This window comes from Zalophus californianus, chromosome 4 (genome assembly GCF_009762305.2).
Source record: "Zalophus californianus isolate mZalCal1 chromosome 4, mZalCal1.pri.v2, whole genome shotgun sequence".
NCBI lineage: Eukaryota > Metazoa > Chordata > Mammalia > Carnivora > Otariidae > Zalophus > Zalophus californianus.
This window is the reverse complement of record NC_045598.1, coordinates 125,556,600-125,576,044: the sequence shown is the minus strand read 5'-3', so window position 1 is coordinate 125,576,044 and position 19,445 is coordinate 125,556,600. Positions and strand designations below refer to the sequence as shown.

The following is a 19,445-nucleotide window of genomic DNA, read 5'->3' as shown; positions in this document are numbered from 1 at the left end:
ATGCCTCAATGAAGAGATGACATTTCATCTAGAACCAGAGAGATAAGAAGGAACAGTGATGCAGTGATCCTGGACAGGGGAACAAGTATAAAGGCTGCACCCATGGTACAGCTGAGGAAAGCAAGCCACACCCAGTGTGGCTGGTGGTGGTGGTGAGGACAGGGTAGGGGGACAGATCATGGAGGCCTTTGGAAATCACAGCTTGGTGTTGGGCCTTATTCCAAGTGTGTGGAAAGCCACTGGAGGATTTTGAGCAGTAGCCGAGTTGTTCACTGTTGCTTCTATGTGAAGAGCGGACTGGGGGCCATGAGATGCAACAGGAAACAGCCAGCAGCCCCCTGCAAGAGGCCAGCTTAGAGGTGGTGGTGCCCGAGACAGAAGGAAGAAGTGGAGCTAGAGAATGGGAGGGGAGTGCGAAGGTAAAGTTGGCAGAACTTGCGGAGGGTATTTCAGCTCTTCAAATTTATTTTGTTTTAGGTTGTATATTTTAAATTTGTAACATTTGTTATTTTTATAATAGCTTTATTGAAATACAATTCACATACCGTACAATTTACCCATTTAAAGTATATAATTCAGTAATTCTTAGTCGTATTCACAGAGTTGTGCAGTCCTTGCCACAGATAATTTGAGAACACTTTCATCCCTTGTAGATAGAAACACAGTACCATTAGCATCCACTCCCCATTTCTCACCAGCTCTCCCCACTCTAGACAACCACCAGTCTACTTTCTGCCTTTATGGATTTGCCTATTTGGGACATTTCATATCAATGGAACCATACACTGTATGGTCCTTTGTGACTGGCTCTTTTCATTCAACACACTGTTCTTGAGGTTCAGCCATGTTGTAGATGCATCAGTACTTCATAACTTTTAAAGTCTGAATAATGCTTTGTTGTATGGTTATACTTCATTTGTATCAATCCATTCATTCATTGCTGGATATTCGGGTTGTTTTTAGTTTGGGGCTATTATGAATAATGTTTTATATCTGTCTACTTTTAAACACAAAATATATTTTAAAACTTCTTTTTCAGTGGTACCCTGTTTTTTGTTTTATAGATTCAGTGTCATCTCAAATCTCTTTGGGTATCCTAATTATATTTTTAAAAATTCTTTCATTTCTTGCTAGCCTCTGGGCCATTTGGTTTTTCATTTTGTTCCATTTATTTCTAGCCTGACGGGTTTCTTCAAATGATGATTCTTGTTTGATTATTCTTTCATGTTTAAATTAAGGGAATGGAAAATAGTTGGACTGTATCTCTTCTCCACTTCTGTCTACCTCTGCGAAAGGTCTCTCCGCAAGTGAGCTTGTCTGACTCCGACATTAACTTTCTACCTATTGCATGTTCCGTACTCTGTATCCACTTTTATGATATTGCTTCATCATATTATAACTGTCTCCTTCACAACTAGAGATTTTAAGAGCAGATGTCATATCTAATTCATTTTGTATATTCAACTTTTGCACAATAAATAATAAATGTTGGTTAAATTTCATATCCCACGTAATTGCCATGCATTAAAAATGTGTGTATGTTTTTTTCTAGAGGCGTGGAGCTATTTCCTATGACAGTTCTGACCAGACTGCATTGTACATTCGTATGCTAGGTAAGCAGTATTTATTTTGTACCAATATCCATTAATTTTGTTATTGTGTAATGTTACTTGAGATTGAGGTAGTTTTCATTTGGTTGCTTTTCATCGCTGTTTGCAATAGAAATAATCTATTATTTTGAGGTTTAAAAGTCTTGAAACCAATATTGAATGTTATGTGAATAAAGAGAGGCCTTTTAGGGTACTTGAGAAATCTCTGATTTAATAACTGGGACTCTATCATGAGTACACGATTTTAAATTGAACTAGAGTATTCTTCATAAAAAAGGGTCCTGATCATATAGTCCTGCCATTGCATGTATTCTCTTCTCGCTTGGCTGGCAGGGAAGACCATTGGTCTTCTCCCAGTCTCAGTTCTTAAATTTTTCGTGTATTACTCAAGTCCATAACGTAAAATGAATTTAGATTGTTTATATATGTATCATTGTTTTCTCTCTTCCAGATTTCTCTCCTCATCACACACTCCTTTATCCCTTGTACTTTAATTCATACTATTAGAAATGTACAATTAAGATTTACTGGAATCTTGCAGATTTACTTCTCTTTTCATAAAGGAATGTTCTGTGACTCCTCTCCTCATGCTCAGAATTCCTCCCTCAACTTCTAAGATATTGAGCCATCCATATTCTTCACCTTTCTCTGGGTTTTTTGTTTTTGCCTCTTTGACTAATTCTTTCCCATCCTCTTAAGCTTAAGTGTTTTCCAGTGCCCTGTTTTTGCTTTTCTTCCCCTTTTCCCACTTTTTTTTTTTTTTAATTTATTTATTTGACAGAGAGAGACACAGCAAGAGAGGGAACACAAGCAGGGGGAGTGGGAGAGGGAGAAGCAGGCTTCCCGCCGAACAGGGAGCCCGATGCGGGGCTCGATCCCAGGACCCTGGGATCATGACCTGAGCCGAAGGCAGACGCTTAACAACTGAGCCACCCAGGCGCCCACTTTTTTCCCCTCTTTCATTTAACCTTGTGTGACTGCCTCAACTCCATTCTACTGTAATATGTATTTTTTCCTCACTAATGTGTGGTCTTTTCCTCTTTACTGTCTCTGTCTCTCTACAAACACGTTTGGGATTCTGCTTTCCTGAAAACAACTTTAGACTCCTATTTTTTTTTTTTTTTAAACTCTGTAGAACATCTCCACATGAGTGTATTGTGGGTACCCGACATTTAATTGAGCAGAGGCACATAGGTAGAGTCAGGGGAGACTAGCTAAGGAGCGAGAGCAAAACAAAACATTTGTGTTCCCAGGTCTGTTCATTTTTCAGTCTTATGCCATCGTAGCACATAACTCCATTTTTCTGGTTGTCAGATCAGAAGCCTTCGAGTCATTTTTGACTCTTATTTCTTATCCACTTCATGTCTCCTTCATCAGCAAATCCTCTTGGCTGATACCTTCAAAGTATATCCAGAATTTCACCACCCTGATGCTGTTACCATCGCAATCTGAGCCATAGTTATTTTTTTATTGTTAATTATAGTCACATTGTTGTACATTAGATCCGCAGACCTTACCCTGCATAACTGACACATGGTTCCCCTTGAACAGCATCTCCCCATAGCCACCCCCCACCAACCCATAGATTGCTTCATTTCTTACACACCCTCCTTAGCTAGTCTCCCTGCCTCTACCCTATGTGCCTCCACTCGATTCTAGTTTATGTGGCCAAAGTGAACCTTTTGAGACCTAAGTTAAATCTGTCTCACTCCTTCATTCAGAATCTTCTGATGGTTTTCCTAGATGAACAGCCAGAGCTATTATGATGGCCCGCATGAACTGGCCCTACCACCTCTCTGACTTCACTTCTCCCTCACCTCAGTCCAGCCGTGCTGGCCTCTTTGCTTGACCTTGAACATGCCAAGCATGCCTCCCATCTCAGGGTATTTTATTTATTCTTTCTTATGCCTGGAAACCTCTTCCTCCAGATAGCCACATGGCTCACTGCCTCACTTCTTTCAGGCCTCTCCTCAAATACCTTTTTTTTCAATGAGAACTTCTCTGACCACCCTAGTGAGTCCATTCTCCCCTACTTCTGCCCCCCTCCCGCCCCTGCCATTCTTCTTTCCTTGCTTTAGTTTTTTCCAGGTTACTTATTACCATCTTCTGTAGAATGAAATTCTTATTTGTTACATTATTTGTCTCCATGAAAGGATAAGCTTCATGAAGACGGGGACTTTATGTGTTTTGCTCACTGCTGTATTTGCAGTGTGACTGGTGTGGTGGGTGTTCAGTAAGAATTTGTTGCAGGGTGAAGGAATCGCCACATGAGAGAGTTGATTAATCACTGTGGGATGACACGAACCTTGAAGGAAATGATGGCCTTGCTTAGAGAAACGAGTGAGCAGGAAGTACTTCTAGGCAAGCAGAATTCAAGGGCACGGGCAGGGATGAAAACCTAAAGGTTATGAAATTGGAGGCTATGGAAGTATAGTGCGGAAAGTGCTGTCTTTGGAGTCCACAGACTAGGTTTGTATCCTGACTCACCCTTTACTAGCTTTTTTTTTTTTTAAAGATTCTATTTATTCATTTGACACAGAGAGAGAGAGAGGGAGAGTGAGCACAGGCAGGGGGAGTGGCAGGCAGAGGCAGAGGGAGAAGCAGGCTCCCCACAGAGAAGGGAGAGCCCGATGTGGGACTCGATCCCAGGACTCCGGGATCATAACCTGAGCCGAAGGCAGTCGTCTAACCAACCGAGCCACTCAGGCTCCCACCCTTTACTAGCTTTATGGTATGGGCAGGCTACTTAACTTCTCAAAGTCTCAGTTTCTTCATCTGTAACAGGGACTAAGATTCCTACTTCCCAGAGTTGCTTAGAGAATTAAATAAAATAGTGCCTATAAGGCACAAAAAGAGTGTCTGGTACATGCTTCCAGTGGTTATTTTGCTGTGTGGAGAAGTAGATCTGAAATTCATATAAATACATGTAGAAGAAACAATACTGAGCTTATACAGGCCAGAGTTTAAGACCCAACTAAAGACCTTGGGTATATGTCCACTATCAATGAGAAAAGAGGAGATTGATCAAATTAAACATTTAAGGCAAAATCTTTAACATTTTTTCTGTACATTCATAAAATTTTAAGGTACTTAAGAATGGGTCATGTATTTTCTTTCATATCTCTTATAGTCCAGTATGGTGGTGGGCAAGGGGTAGACACTTAATATTTTTCTCTCTGGATTTTTAGAGTTTTGTGCTGAGGATTTTTTTTTAACTCCATGTGAATAATAAGATAATTAGGTTCAACTGTCATATACTTGTCATGTTTTCGAATGCTAACTTTAAAATTTATATTGTAATTATTATTATTATTATTATTATTATTATTATTATTATTATGGAGGTAGATTAAAAAAAGAAGTCCCCCTAGCCGTACAATTCAATATTGAAAATTTGTAAATCCCTTTAAATAGATCAGCTGTTAACTACTTACTCCATAAGTACTTAGTGGGCCAGTACTTATGAGTATGTTACCACATAAACCTTTGTTGCATATGGGAGCTTCTTCCCAAAATGGCAGCCTTCTAAGTTTATTTTTTCTTGATTTTGTCCAGGAGATGTACGTGTAAGGAGTCGAGCAGGATTTGAATCAGAAAGAAGAGGTTCTCATCCATATATTGATTTTCGTATTTTTCATGGTAAGTGTTGGCATATACAGTATTTCTCTTAGGCTTTCAGTAGACTTCAGATTTTCATAAAATTATGTAATTTTTCAAAGAAAAAAGTTATGTTTGGAATGTTTTGAAAAACATCGGGTCATGATAAATGACACTTTATTTCTAGATAATGTTAGTAAATGCTTAGAGACAATTAGAATTGTAAAGTATAAAATATGAAACCTGATATAGTTTTTCTTCTCCTTTCCAATTTAAATGTGAAATTACTTTGGTACATTTTTTTCTTCTTGAAATGTGTGTGTGTGTATAATGTTTGAAGTTGTTTTATTCCATATGTTTTGTCTTCCCTATTCTAGATAAAATGTTTTTGTGCAAATGACATTTTATAAGGTATTTTCATAGTTAACAGGGTGTATCCTGGTTTATTTGAAAATACACTGCCACCTTTAAAGATGTTTCATAGAATGCATATTTTGAAAAAAACATCGTGTGGGTCTGGCCCACAATGGAGAAAATGGAAAAAACAGAACTTCTAAAACCCTTAAATAGTAAACACATTATCTGATTTTGGAGGAGCTCCACTTTTGGAAATGTTGGATAAATTATTTGCATTAACACTCCATTTAAAAGAAAAAAAACAAGAAAAACTGGACCCAAAATATGGAAGACATGTATTTGAGTATATCAGAATGCTGTTAAGGCAGAGATGAATCTGGCATTTGGGCTACTTTCCCCCTTAGTAGCATCTGGCAATTCTGGGAAAGGTGGATGAGAAGCTGAGCAGAGTTTCTTATGGACACTTAAGGCTAAAAAAACAAAAACAGCTGTTGATATCCCACCAAGGTTGGGGCATTGGTCCTGGTAAACCCTCTGTGCTCCATTTGGAACCCCGAAGTACTGTACCTTAGAAATAAATCCCAGCTATGAAATGTCTCAATCAGTAATTAGATCAAGGTGATCTGTGACTTCAGTACCTCTAGCCACCTACTTGAAGTAAATGTTAATCCTCTTTGAAGGAAGGTAACATTACCCCGAGTCTCAAATTACCTCTAAATTTTTCATATGCGGTATCAAGCACTGGATTAAAAAAGACAAAAGGAGATAAGACAGTGTGATGAAAAATGAAAAGGAAACAACAGTAGAAACATCCATAGGAAATTCTAATGATGGAATTCTTTTACATGAGCTTCAAAATAAACATAATTTGCTGATGGGGAAAAAAGACCTGATTAAGAATTTCAGTAGAGGACTGCAAATTGTGAAGAAAAAAAAAATCAGATGGAAATTTAAGACTGAAAAATAACATACCTTAAATAAGAACTCACTGGAGATGGTGTTAACAGCAAATAAGACCAAAATGCAGAGAGAATTAGTGGATTGGGATATTAGGTCAGAAGGAAATAATTTAGAATGAAATACAAGCAAAAGATAGAAAATACAGAAAAGACATATGGAATATGTTCTAGTTGTTGATTGTATCTGTCAAGAATCGTGAAGAATCTTAAGATTTTACCTTATAAGTTAACAAATAAATTAGCCTCTAATTGCTGGCGGAAGACACAAGACTCCTAGGTCAGAGACAAATGACTTTATTATTCATGACATAGCAAGCAACATGAACATTATATTATGTCAGTTCTTTTAGCCCCAGCACATCCTGCAGTGGCAACATGGAGGGTTTTATGTGGATACTGTGCACACGGTGAATTTGCATTTACCTCCTTGAACTTGGGGAATATAGCCGTTTTACAGTAATACTGCTCTTTGTCCCAGAAAAAGATGTTACTTATCCCTCAGGGTTGCTAGCTGCAAACACAAGAAATGGCCTGGATAAGGATCTGGTCAGGGCTTGGGATTCTTGTCACATCCAGCAAGAATGTGCAGGGACACTCAGGAGTGTCCTCTGTGGAGGATTACTGCTCCCAGTAGTAACAAATGACTCCAAACTTACTGGCATAAAACAACAGCTTTTTTTTTTTTTTTATGTTCATGATTCTGAGGGTCGGGAATTTAGTCAGCGTACCCGGTTGGATTTGTCTGTGTTCCACAATGTTTTGATCTTCAACTAGGGTAGTTCAAACAGCTAGAGATAGCTGGGATGGCTCCACGAGGTCCGTATATCTGGGGCCTTGTTTTTTCTCCACGTGTCCTCTCCTGGGGCTGGAACATCTAAGATGACTTCTGCACTCTTATATCTGGTGCCAGGGTAGGGTGGCTGGAATTTCTGGGGCTGGCCAGCGTTTCTTTCTTTCCATAAATGGCAGTGTCATGGGAGTTGGACCTCTTCCATGACAGCTGCTGTCTTGCCCCAGAGCAAGCATTCCGAGAGAGAGGAAGTATGGGAACACCTGGAACCTGACGATATGGGCATGGACACTGGTGCAACATCACATTTTCATATTCTTTTTATCAGCTGTGTCACACAGCTTGCCCAGACGCATGCATAGGGGACATAGATCCCACTTGTCAAAGGGAGTAAGGTCAAAAAAAATGTTAATCTTCTATCCTTAATCTGGCACCAAATGTGTTGAAAAGGTCTTTAGGGTCCCAGGAAAGGAATGGGAAATTAGAGTAGAAGTAGTCTTTGAAAAGATGATGACCGGGCGCCTGGGTGGCTCAGTTGGTTGAGCGACTGCCTTCGGCTCAGGTCATGATCCTGGAGTCCCGGGATCGAGTCCCACATCGGGCTCCCTGCTCAGCAGGGAATCTGCTTCTCCCTCTGACCCTCTTCCCTCTCGTGCTCTCTATCTCTCATTCTCTCTCTCTCTCGCAAATAAAATCTTAAAAAAAAGAAAAGATGACCCAAGTTATCTCTAAAGCTTGATAAAGTACATTAAGGTACAGATTCAAGAGATTATGAATCTTAAGTACAGTAACATTAAAAGAAAATCACAGTGTATTAGCATCGTATAACTGAAAACCAAAATCAAAGAGAAATGCTTTCACTCATATGTGGAATTTAAGAAACAAAACAAACGAACAAAGCGGGGGGTGGGGGGAAGAGGGAGCAAACCAAGAAACAGACTCTTAACTATAGAGAACAAACTGATGGTTACCAGAGGGGAGGTGGGGGGATTGGGGCGATGGGTGAAATAGAAGATAGGGATCAAGGAGCTCACTTGTTGTCATGAGCACGGGTGATGTATCAAAGTGTTGATTCACCATATTGTACACCTGAAACTAATATTACACTGTATGTTAACTAATGAATTTAAATAAAAACTTAAAAACATATATATGGGACATTTTAAACCTGAGAATAAGCTCTTTTTCCAAAATGGGAAAGTAGAATAAATAAATAAGTTAAAAAAATAAATAGTAGTGAGAAGGAAGAAAAAGTAGTGAGAGAGAAAGAAAATTATTACCTTCAAAGGAACAGCTATGAGATTGCCAGAAACAGATTCTGTTTCATTTTCAACAGAAACTAAGAAGCTAGAAGACAAAGGAAAGATAGCTTCAGAGTGATGGAAAAAAATAAATGTCAAACTAAAATTTCACCCACAAACCAGCTCTTCTAGAGAATAAGAGGGAAAGTACACGCTTCTAACGTATTATGTAACGCCAGCACAATCTTGGTACTAAAACACGACAGGGATATGACAAGAACAGGACATTATAGCTACTAGCAGTCACAAATATAGATGAAACATTCTGAGTAACATACTATCAAATTAAATCTGCAGCTTATAGGAAAAAATATATTTGACCCAATTTGTATTTTCCCAGAAATATAAGGTTGGCTTAACATTCAAAAACCAGTCATTGTAATTCACCATATTAATAGAATAAAGGAGAAAAGTCATGGAAAGACCAGTATATAGAGAGATCATTTATCACCTTTTCTAGTCAATATTGTTTTGGAGTTTGGAATATTCAGTACAATAATTCAAGGAAAAGAAAAAGAAGATACAAGGATTAAGAAAGAAGTATATAAGTGTCATCATTTATGGATGACATGATTATGTACTTAGAAAACTATTGGGAGTAATAAGTGACTTCAGCAAGTTTGCTTGGTACAAAGTCATCAGTACATAGTTGTATTTTTATAAAGCAGCATTGACAAAAATTGAAATAACAATTTATATCAACAAAAGATCAAATATGTAGGGATCAGTCTAACAAAAGATGTGTCTGACTCTGCATAGAAAACTGCATAGAGGGGAGCCTGGGTGGCTCAGATGGTTAAGCGTCTGCCTTCAGCTCAGGTCATGATCCCAGCCGGGGTCCTGGGATCAAGTCCCGCATTGGGCTCCCTGCTCCTTGGGGAGCCTGCTTCTCCCTCTGCCTCTCTCTCTCTCTCTCTCTCTCTGTCTCATAAATAAATAAAATCTTAAAAACCACATAGAAAAAAAGATACTACAGAGGAAAAGAAGACCTAAATAAATGGAAATATATACTATTGTTTATGGGTTGGAAGATTCAGTACTTTGAAGATGTTAGATTTCTTGAATTGACCTATAGCTTTAGTGAAATCACAGTAAAAACCCCAGCAGGTTTTTTTTCTCTTTGGTTGAATTGACACACTGATTATAAAATCTATATAAAAATTGAAAAAGCCTAGGGGTGCCTCGCTGACTCAGTCAGTGGAGCATGTGACCCTTGAGCTCAGGGTTGTAAGTTTGAGCCCTGATTTGGGTGTAGAGATCACTTAAAAAAAATAATAAAATCTTAAAAAAAAAAAAAGAAAGGAAGGAAGAGCCCAAATTAGGACAATCAGAAAAATAAGAACCATGTTATAGAAGTTACTCCTCCCAGGGGTGCCTGGGTGGCTCAGTCAGTTAAGTGTCTGACTCTTGATCTCAGCTCAGGTCTTAATCTCAGAGTCATGAGTTCAAGCTGCACGCTGAACGTGGAGCCTACTTAAAAAAAAAAAAAAAAGTTATTCTTCCCAGATATAAAGACTTATTGCAAACCATAGTTATAATTTTAAACTAGGGTGATATTGGTTCAAAGCCTGACAAATAGGATAATAAAATACTTGTAAAGTTCAGAAACAGATCCACACACATTGTGGGTTTTTGATTTGTGACAAATATGGTAATGCAGCATGGAAAAGATTATCTTTTAAATAAATGGTGTTGAATCAATTGGCTACCCATTTGGGGAAAAAATTTATCTTGACCCCTTATTCACACCATACATGAAAAAATCAAATTTGGGTGTATTTAGTTTTCCAAATTATACTGATAAGTCAGATAAGATGAGGAATAAGAATTGATTTAGTAATGTGGAGGTACGGGAAACCTGATGATTAAATGAATTTAAGAGAACAAGAAGATAGATGTAGCCAGTACAGACAATTCCGTTGGAGACTTTCGCTGCAAAGAAAAGGAAAGAGAGAGAGTCAGCTGACAGGGGAAGTAGGATCACTAAAGATGTAAATTAATAGCCGGGGTTGAAAACAAAAAGACCGGGCCACCTGGAAATTTTTAAGTTCTGAAATAAATACTTCTTGAGTCAAAGAGGAGATGGTAACTGACTTTGCAGACTTTTAAAAAGCGGTAACTTTTATAAAGACTACACATAAAAACCTGTGAAAATTCAGATGAAATTCAGTTAAAGCAGTGCTTACAGGAAAATTCATAGCATTAAAAATATTTACATTAATAAATGAGAAAGTGAAATAAGTGAATTAAATAGTCAAGTTCAAGAAGTTAGAAAAAGAATAAGAAAGTACACCTGAGAAAAAATAAAGATAGCAATTAGTAAAGATAAAAACCAGAAATCAATGAGTTAAAAAACTAAAATAAAAAAAACTAAGGCCGGGCGCCTGGGTGGCTCAGTCGTTAAGCGTCTGCCTTCGGCTCAGGTCATGATCCCAGGGTCCTGGGATCAAATCCCGCATTGGGCTCCCTGCTCCTTGGGAGCCTGCTTCTCCCTCTGCTTCTCTCTCTCCCTCTGTCCCTCATGAATAAATAAATAAAATATTTAAAAAAAGAATTTAAAAAAAAAATAAATAAACTAAGGCCTGGTTCTTTACAATGAAATAAACTACTGGCTGACTTAATCAATGGATTAAATTAAGCTAATATGAATACTTAAAAACTAAGCAGAGGCAGGGGTGGCATCCTCACAGATACAAGGGAAATTAAAGAATAAAACTAGACTGCTTATTCTTACTTATTTTTTGTTTAGGAAAATACTTTTTTTAAGTAAAAGTGTTATTTATGTTAACATGGGTTTATTATATTTTTTGAAAACCTTTATTTTTTTAGTGCATTTTTAGGTTGAGAGCAAAATTGAGAGGAAGTACAGAGATTTCCCACATATCCCCACATGACAAATGCATAGCCTCTTCTACTATCAACATCACCAAATAGTGTGATATGTTTGTTATAATTGATGAAGCTACATTGACATATCATAATCACCCAAAGTCCGTGGTTCACATTAGGGTTCATTCCAGGTGTTGTACGTTCTATGGATTTGAGCAAATATTTAATGACATGTATCCATTGTTACAGTATACAGAGTATTTTCACTGCCCTAAAAATCCTTTGTGCTCCACCTATTCATCCCCCCTTTTCCCAGCCATTGGCAACTACTGATCGTTTTACTTTATCCATAGCTTTGCCTTTTCCAGAATGTCGTATAGTTGGAATCACACTGAAAAGAAGCCTTTTCATATTGGCTTCTTTCACATGGATAATATGCATTTTAGGTTACTCCTTATCTTTTCATGACTTGATAGCTTATTTCTTTTTAGCACTGAATAATATTCCATTGTCTGGATGTACCAAGCTTATTTATCCTTTCACCTACTGAAGGACATCTTGGTTGCTTCCAGGTTTTGTCAGTTATGAATAAAGCTGCTCCAGACATCCATGTGCAGGTTTTTGTGACTTCTTTGGGTAAATGCCAAGGAATGTGATTGCTGGGTTATATGGCAAAAAGTATGTTTAGTTTTGTAAGAAACTGTCAAACTGTCTTCCAGAGTGGCTGGACCATTTTGTATTCCTGCCAGTAGTGAATGGGAATTTCTGTTGCTCCATATTCACATCAGCATTTGGTGTTCTGAGTGTTCTGGATTTTAGCCATTCTAATAAGTAGGTAGTGGTATCTCATTTTAATTTGAAATTCCCTGTGGATCATCTTTTCATATGCTTGTCTGCCATCGGAGTATCTTTGATGAGGTGTCCAGGTTTTGGCCCATTTTCTAATCAAATTGTTTTCTTGTAGAATTTTGCGTTCTTTGCACACTTGGGATAGTAGTCCTTTATCAGATGTGACTTTTGCAAATATCTGCCATTTTGTGGCTTGTCTTCTCATTCTCTTGACACTGTCTTTTGCAGAGCAGAAGTTTTTTAATTTTAATGAAGTCCATCTAAAACCAATTTCTTTCATGGATCATGCATGTCTTTGGTGTTGTTTCTAAAAAGGCATTTTCATATGCAAGGCTGTCTAGATTTTCTCCTGTGTTATCTTCTAGGAGTTCTTTAGTTTTGTATTTTATATTAAGGTCTATGATCCATTTTGAATTAGTTTTTGTGAAGGGTGTAAGGTGTGTGTTTAGATTCATTGTTTTTGCATGTGGATGTCCAGTTGTTCCAGCACCTTTTGTGGAAGAGACTATGTTTGCTCCAGTGTATTGCTTTTACTCCTTTGTCAAAGATCAGTGGCTCTATTTATGTGGGTTTATTTCTGGGCTTTCTACCTTGTTCTACTGATCTAGTTGTCTGTTCTTTTGCCAATACCACACTGTCGATTTTTGTAGCTTTATAGTAAGTCTGGAAGTCGGTCATGTCAGTCTTCCAACTTAGTTTTTCTCCTTCAATAATGAGTTGGCTAGTCTGGGTCTTTTGCCACTCAGTGTAAACTTTAGAATTAATTTGTTGATATCCACAAGATAACTTACTGAGATTTTGATTGGGATTGCATTGAAACTATGGATCAAGTTGGGAAGAACTGACATCTTGACAGTATTGAATCTTCCTATCCATGAACTTGGAATATCTCTCCATTTTTTTTTTTTTTAGTTCTTTTTTGATTTCTTTCATCCCAGTTTTGTAATTTTCCTCATGTAGATCTTATGCATATTTTGTTAGATTTATATCTAAGTATTTCATTTTGGGGGGTGCTAATGTAAGTGGTATTTTTTTTTAATTTCAAATACCATTTGTTTATTGCTAGTATATAAGAAAGCAGTGAACTTTTCTTTATTAACCTGTGTCCGGCAATCTTGCTATAATAATTGTTTATTAGTTTTAGGAGTGTTTTTTGTTTGTTTGTTTATTCTTTCTGATTTTTTTTTCTTTCTGATTTTCTGTATAGACAGTCATGTCATCTGTGAGCAAAGGAAGTTTTGTTTCTTCCTTCCCAGTCTGCCTATGTTTTATTTTCTTTCTTTTCTTATTGCATTAGCGAGGACTTCTAATATGATGTTAAAAAGAATGCTAAGAGAGGATATCCTTGCCTTCTACCTAATCTTAGTAGGAAACTTTCAAGTGTCTCACCATTAAGTATTTTCATTGTGGGGTTTTTGTAGACATTCTTTATCAAGTTGAGAACATTCCCTATGTTCCTAGTTTACTAAGAGATTTATCATGAACGAGTGTTGGATTTTGTCAAGTGCTTTTTCTGCATTTATTGGTATGATCATGGTTTTTGTTTTTTTGTTTTTTTGTTTTTTAAGTCTTTTGACTTGTTGGATTACATTAACTGGTTTTTTAATGTTGAACCAGCCCTGCATACTTGGGATAAATTCCATGTGGTTATAGTGTATAATTCTTTTAATACTTTTTTGGATTTAATTTGCTAATATTTTCTTGAGGATTTTCGCACCTCTACACATAAGAGATATTGGTCTGTAGTTTTCTTTTTCGGAGAATGCCTGTGCCTGGTTTTAGTATTAGAGTAATGCTGGCCTCACAGAGTGAATTAGAAGTATTCTTTTCCTCTGTTTCAGTCTTTTGAAAGAGATTGTGGAGAACTGGTATAATTTCTTCCTTAAAGGTTCACCAGAATTCACCAGTGAACCCTCTGGGCCTGGTGTTTTCTGTTTTGGAAGGTTATTAATTATTGATACCATTTCTTAAATATAGGCCTATTCAGAACATCTATTTATTCTTGTGTGAGTTTTGGCAGACATTTACTCTGGGAATCTAGTCAGACCACTGGAAGTAAATCTCACAAAATGTTCGGCTTCCCCATGACTGGGTTTCAGAGTTGTCCGCACTGAGCTTTCAGAAATTCATCAGTTATAGTTCAGATCTCCCTCCCCTGGTACTTGTTCCCAAGGAGGTTTCTGTCTGTGAGTCTGTGCTCTAGTAAATTGTTATTCTCTCTAATCATCTGTTGGTCCCTGCAATCTTGAGGGCAGTGGTTTGCCCTGTGTCCTCACCTCTCTTATGGATCCTAGAAGAATTGTTGATTTTTCAGTCTCTTCAGCTTTTTACTATTATTAGGACAGAGCGAGAGCATCCAAGCTTCTTTTATGTGGCTACAGAAACTGGAAGTCCTATTATGTTATTTTAAAGTGAAATAACAAGTATTTACAAATTTTGTTTTAATTTCTATCATGGTAAATATCAATAGCTGTAACTCAATAATAAGCTAAAGCCCTTTGGTGCAGTCAATATTTAAAAGAGTGTAAGGGAGTTGTGAAAAGCAACATGTTTGAGAAAGTTGCACAGGAGTTACCTCTCTCAAATCATGAGGGCTAGAGATTTTATAGGCAAATTCTTTTGGGATCTTTAAAAGACTGATGATTGTTTTTAAGAAGCAAGTATACTCTTACTATAAATGTCTGTAAAAAAAATGTTCAAAAAATATTAGCAAAAAGGATTCCAACAGCATAAAAGAACAATAGCCCTTGTGGGTTTGTTTTAGGGATGAATGCAAGCATGATTTAAGATCTAGGTTTTGGTGGGGGGGTTGTAGCAATACATTCGTTGCTTCTGGGAAGAAATGGGTGTCTTGAGAAAATGAAAGAAAAAGAAATTTTTTGTTGTAGACACTTTTGAATATTGATTCATGTGAATGTATTATGAAATGCTTAAATAAAATTACTTTTAAATATTGTAATATACCAAATTGGCTATGAATTAGGGATATCAGTAAAAAAGGTTATATCTAAATAGTGACATTATATAAAGAAAGGTACAGTTGTATTGGGAGTCTCTAGTATAACCCCTTGTGTTTTACTGAATTTAATGAAATAGAGGATTTGAAAAATATAATGGTTATAAAGTGTTGATTTAAATTAGGGACAAAATTGGACATTTTGTTGGGAGGGGAAGTTGGAAATGATCAAATTGTTGGAAGTAATCTCTAGTGGAATTAAAATAGGATGGATACCTTCTAAATCATAACAAAACCAGGAGCAAGTAATGTAATATCTGAAGGACAAAATGAGAGCAGACGAAAGATATTGATGATAGTAATAAAGGTGAAGGGATGAGATATTCCTTCGAAGAGATGAAGATGCTCACATTAGGTAAAAAATGAAACGTAATGACATAGAATGGTTGAAAACAATATGAAGCAGTACCAGGCTTGAAGGTGTTAAATTGGATTTGGGGACTTACACTTAGATCCTGATCTAGTGATTTAGACCCAGTGTAGGAACTGTGTGGTATGGTATCTTACAACTCTTGACCTCGTTATGCTGGTTGTTTACAAAAAGTGACAAATACCTAAGACTCTAGGTTGTAGTTGGAAAATTGACTCACCGTAGTATTGGGTCCTGTAGTTACTGCAAAACAATATCACTAAGCCAAAATGATAATAAAATTTGGAGGGTTTTTTTTTTAATAGAAAAAAATGAATCATTTTTTTCCTACTGGTAGTGTGGGTACTGTTTATCACAGAGCTCAGAATTCTTAAAAAATCTTAATCTAGAGGCGCCTGGGTGGCTCAGATGGTTGGGCGTCTGCCTTCGGCTCAGGTCATGGTCCCAGGGTCCTGGGATCGTGTCCCGTGTTGGGCTCCCTGCTCGGCAGAGAGCCTGCTTCTCCCTCTCCTTCTCCTGCTCCCCCTGCTTGTGCGCTCTCTCTCTGTCAAATAAATAAAATCTTAAAAAGAAAAAATCTTAGTCTAGTATGTTTTGTGAAATGTGATCTAATCAGAGTGAGCACATGCTCCTGCTATGACCAAAACCTCCCATGAGCCATCTCTCCCAGGAGCCTCCCAGGAGACTTTTCTTCTCCATACTTGGCGAAGGCACCTGTCTACCCTTAAACAGCTTTCCAGGATAAGTTTAAACCCTTCAGAGGGACTTTGAAGCATTTGAAAGACATTAGTAATGTGCCTTCTTCCATATATATAATTAAAGATAATATTTTATTTTTCACAGTGGCACAAAACCTTGCAAGCTGAATTGAAAATGGTTTCTAGATGTTCGAATTGCAAACTTCTAGATACGTGTATTAAATTGATTGAAGTTAGAATTCTCTCTATATACAGCTCCTTAACACCTCTTCTGTGCATCTCTGTGATTGTAACTTAGTCACTCTTAATTTCCCTGTTGTAAAATTCCTCTCTCTTCTCTTTCATAAATCCAGTCTGTATTAAATTCCATGTATTCTGTAACCAAAAATACTTCTTTCCTCTCTGTCTTCTTTTATCTCTTATCCTGCTTGATTCAGACCTTTATCACCGTCTGGGATTATTCTGGTATTATCTTAACCATTGTCCTTACTTTTAGGATTTCTCTCCTGCAATCTGTCCTGTACTCTGTACCCAAAGTTGGATCTTTCTAAAGAGAGGGAAAGCTTAAAATATAGGGGAAAATGCATCACAACAGGTAAAGAGATGAAGGATGCTGTTAGCATATTAATTAAAACTATTTTTTGCCAGTAATTTTGTGTTCTATGTGTTGTATCTGTGAGGTGCTGATATTTAAGTGCTGGAATAGTTGTAACTAATTTCTGGATTATGATTTTCTCCATGAGAAAATTGACATATTATCTTTACTAATTTACCCGGAAATTAGACGTCTACACTGCAGTATTGAGCTTTTTTCTATTAAGATTTTTTATAATACAGTTTATAATAAACAGTGTTTGGGTTTACAGTATCAAGGTGAATTCTCCAGAGAGCTGTCCAGTTAGGGGACAATTCCAGGCTCCAAAGATAGTAAGTAGGACCTCAGCAGTAATTTTATTCTGTAGGTTTTACAGGTTTTTCTGCCTTGAGTTTTTGTCGTTTGGATTGTCTTTTGTCATAAATCCTTATTCTCTTAAGGCCCATAAATTTATCTTCACAGTATGATTTGTCATAGGCCTTCTATAGCAAGTTCTGACTTTTGAGTCTTTCCAAAAGGGTATAAAGAAACAACAGAAGAAGATTAATTCAATACAGAAAGACCTTAAATGCAGAAACAGTGTTCAGCTTTACTACTAAACTGACAAATTCCTGTCAAATTTAGGAGGTTAAACTGTCCGCCCCGGTGCTGGCGATAGACTAACATTGTGACGGTCTCGAGGGGGCACTTCCTCAGTATGCATCAAGAGTTTTAAGCATCTTTTTCCTTTGATTTCATCACTAGAAATATATGCAAAGGGAATAATCATATGTAAATGTTATGTATGTCCAAAGATGTTCACTTTGGCTTTGTTTATAATAGGAAATGTATTAAATTGTGGTATTATTGACTGGAGTATTTAGGAATAAAAGACCAGAATGTTTATAACCTGCTCTCAAATGTTCAGAAGGAGAATTTACACACACACACATATGCACACACACACACACACACACACTGTGCACCTGTTAAAGCAATGGAATAAAATATTAACAATGACAAATCTGAGTAAAGGGTGTTCCTTGTACTGTGTTTAGTTTGCAACTTATATCTGTATTTTGAAGTGATTTCCAAATAGAAAGTTTGGTAATCACGTGCTTATTAAAAAGGATGGGTTTTATTCAGATTACATATTTGTTAATTAACTAGTATTAGACCAAATCTGTGGTTGTTTATACAAAACTGAGAGAGTTCGAACTTTGGGAAGATGATTCGAAACTTACTTGTATTCAGTGTTACAAAGGATGGAGGGATTTCGATGATTACAAATCCTCTTTGCCAAGAAGTGTTTCCCAAAGACCTGGTATAAATCTGTAGTCAGGATTATTGGTCTGGCGTCTTTGTTGCAAAGATTCTGCTTTAACCAATAAATTCTATATTTTTAATTTTTCCTGAAATAGATGTATTATACAGAAGCTTTTATTCTTTTTTTTTCAAGATTTTATTTATTTATTTGACAGAGAGATAGAGAGCCAGAGAACACAAGCGGAGAGAATGGCAGAGGGAGAGGGAGAAGCAGGCTCTGCACTGAGCAGGGAGCCCGACACGGAGGGCCTCAATCCCAGGACCCTGGGATCATGACCTGAGCCGAAGGCAGATGCTTAACCATCTGAGCCACCCAGGCGCCCCAGAAGCTTTTATTCTTAACTAGATTTTTCTTCTTCTCTTTTGTTTCTGATGCTTTAGTGGGCTGGTCATGCTAACTTCTTTGTGAATTTATCAGGTAATATACCTGGGACAAGAAATCAAAAATTTTTCCCAGGTATCATCTCTCACTAAAGGGATTTTCTGAAGCATTCTTTTACCTTTGTTTTTGTTCTTATTAACTTCTACATTTTAGAACAAAAGGTAATGTATCATACATATGAAAATATTGGTGTTAACACTTTCTTGAGACCTACTGAGAAACTTAAGCTTTCATCCCATTTTAAAAAGATCCCTGGGGTACCTGGGTGGCTCAGTCGGTTAAGCGTCTGCCTTCAGCTCAGGTCATGATCCCAGGGTCCTGGGATCGAGCCCTGAGTCTACTCCTTGTTCAATAGGGAGCCTGCTTCTCCCTCTCCCTCTGCCCCTCCTTCTACTTGTGAGCTCTCTCTCTCTCTCTCTCTCTCTCTCTCTCTCTCTCTCTCTCTCTCTCTCTGTGTCAAATAAATAAATAAATAATCTTTAAAAAAAAAAAAAGGTAAAAAGATCCCTAACCCGCAGACCTGCTCTATCTGGGAATTACTTTCATGAAGGTACAGATTTCTGGTCCTCCAGCTTTTAAAAACTGCTTCTGGATGTCCTTCATTCAACTAAGTTTAACCTATCTAGTCTCCTGATTTTATGTTGTGAAAACTCTGTTTTAGGCACCTAGTGACAGTGAGTGATATATAACACTAACACATTGGGAGGAAAAGATAATGGGGCGTGAGGAGAAGGAGGGAGAGAGAGAAATTGTTTGATTAGAGAGAGTGAGGGGCTGGTGGAGCCAT

General features: G+C 37.3%; 1 protein-coding gene across 8 annotated transcripts in view; it reads left to right on the top strand.

The window, feature by feature from the left end:
* The window catches only part of PDE7A (phosphodiesterase 7A), a 210,742-nt gene that overhangs the window by 144,995 nt on the left and 46,302 nt on the right, over window positions 1-19,445 (top strand). For all 8 annotated transcript variants that reach the window (XM_027604911.2, XM_027604898.2, XM_027604868.2 and 5 more), the window contains 2 exons: window positions 1,553-1,613; window positions 5,166-5,249. In XM_027604911.2, coding sequence (XP_027460712.1) covers window positions 1,553-1,613; window positions 5,166-5,249 — 145 coding nt within the window. The remainder of the gene's footprint in view (window positions 1-1,552; window positions 1,614-5,165; window positions 5,250-19,445) is intronic.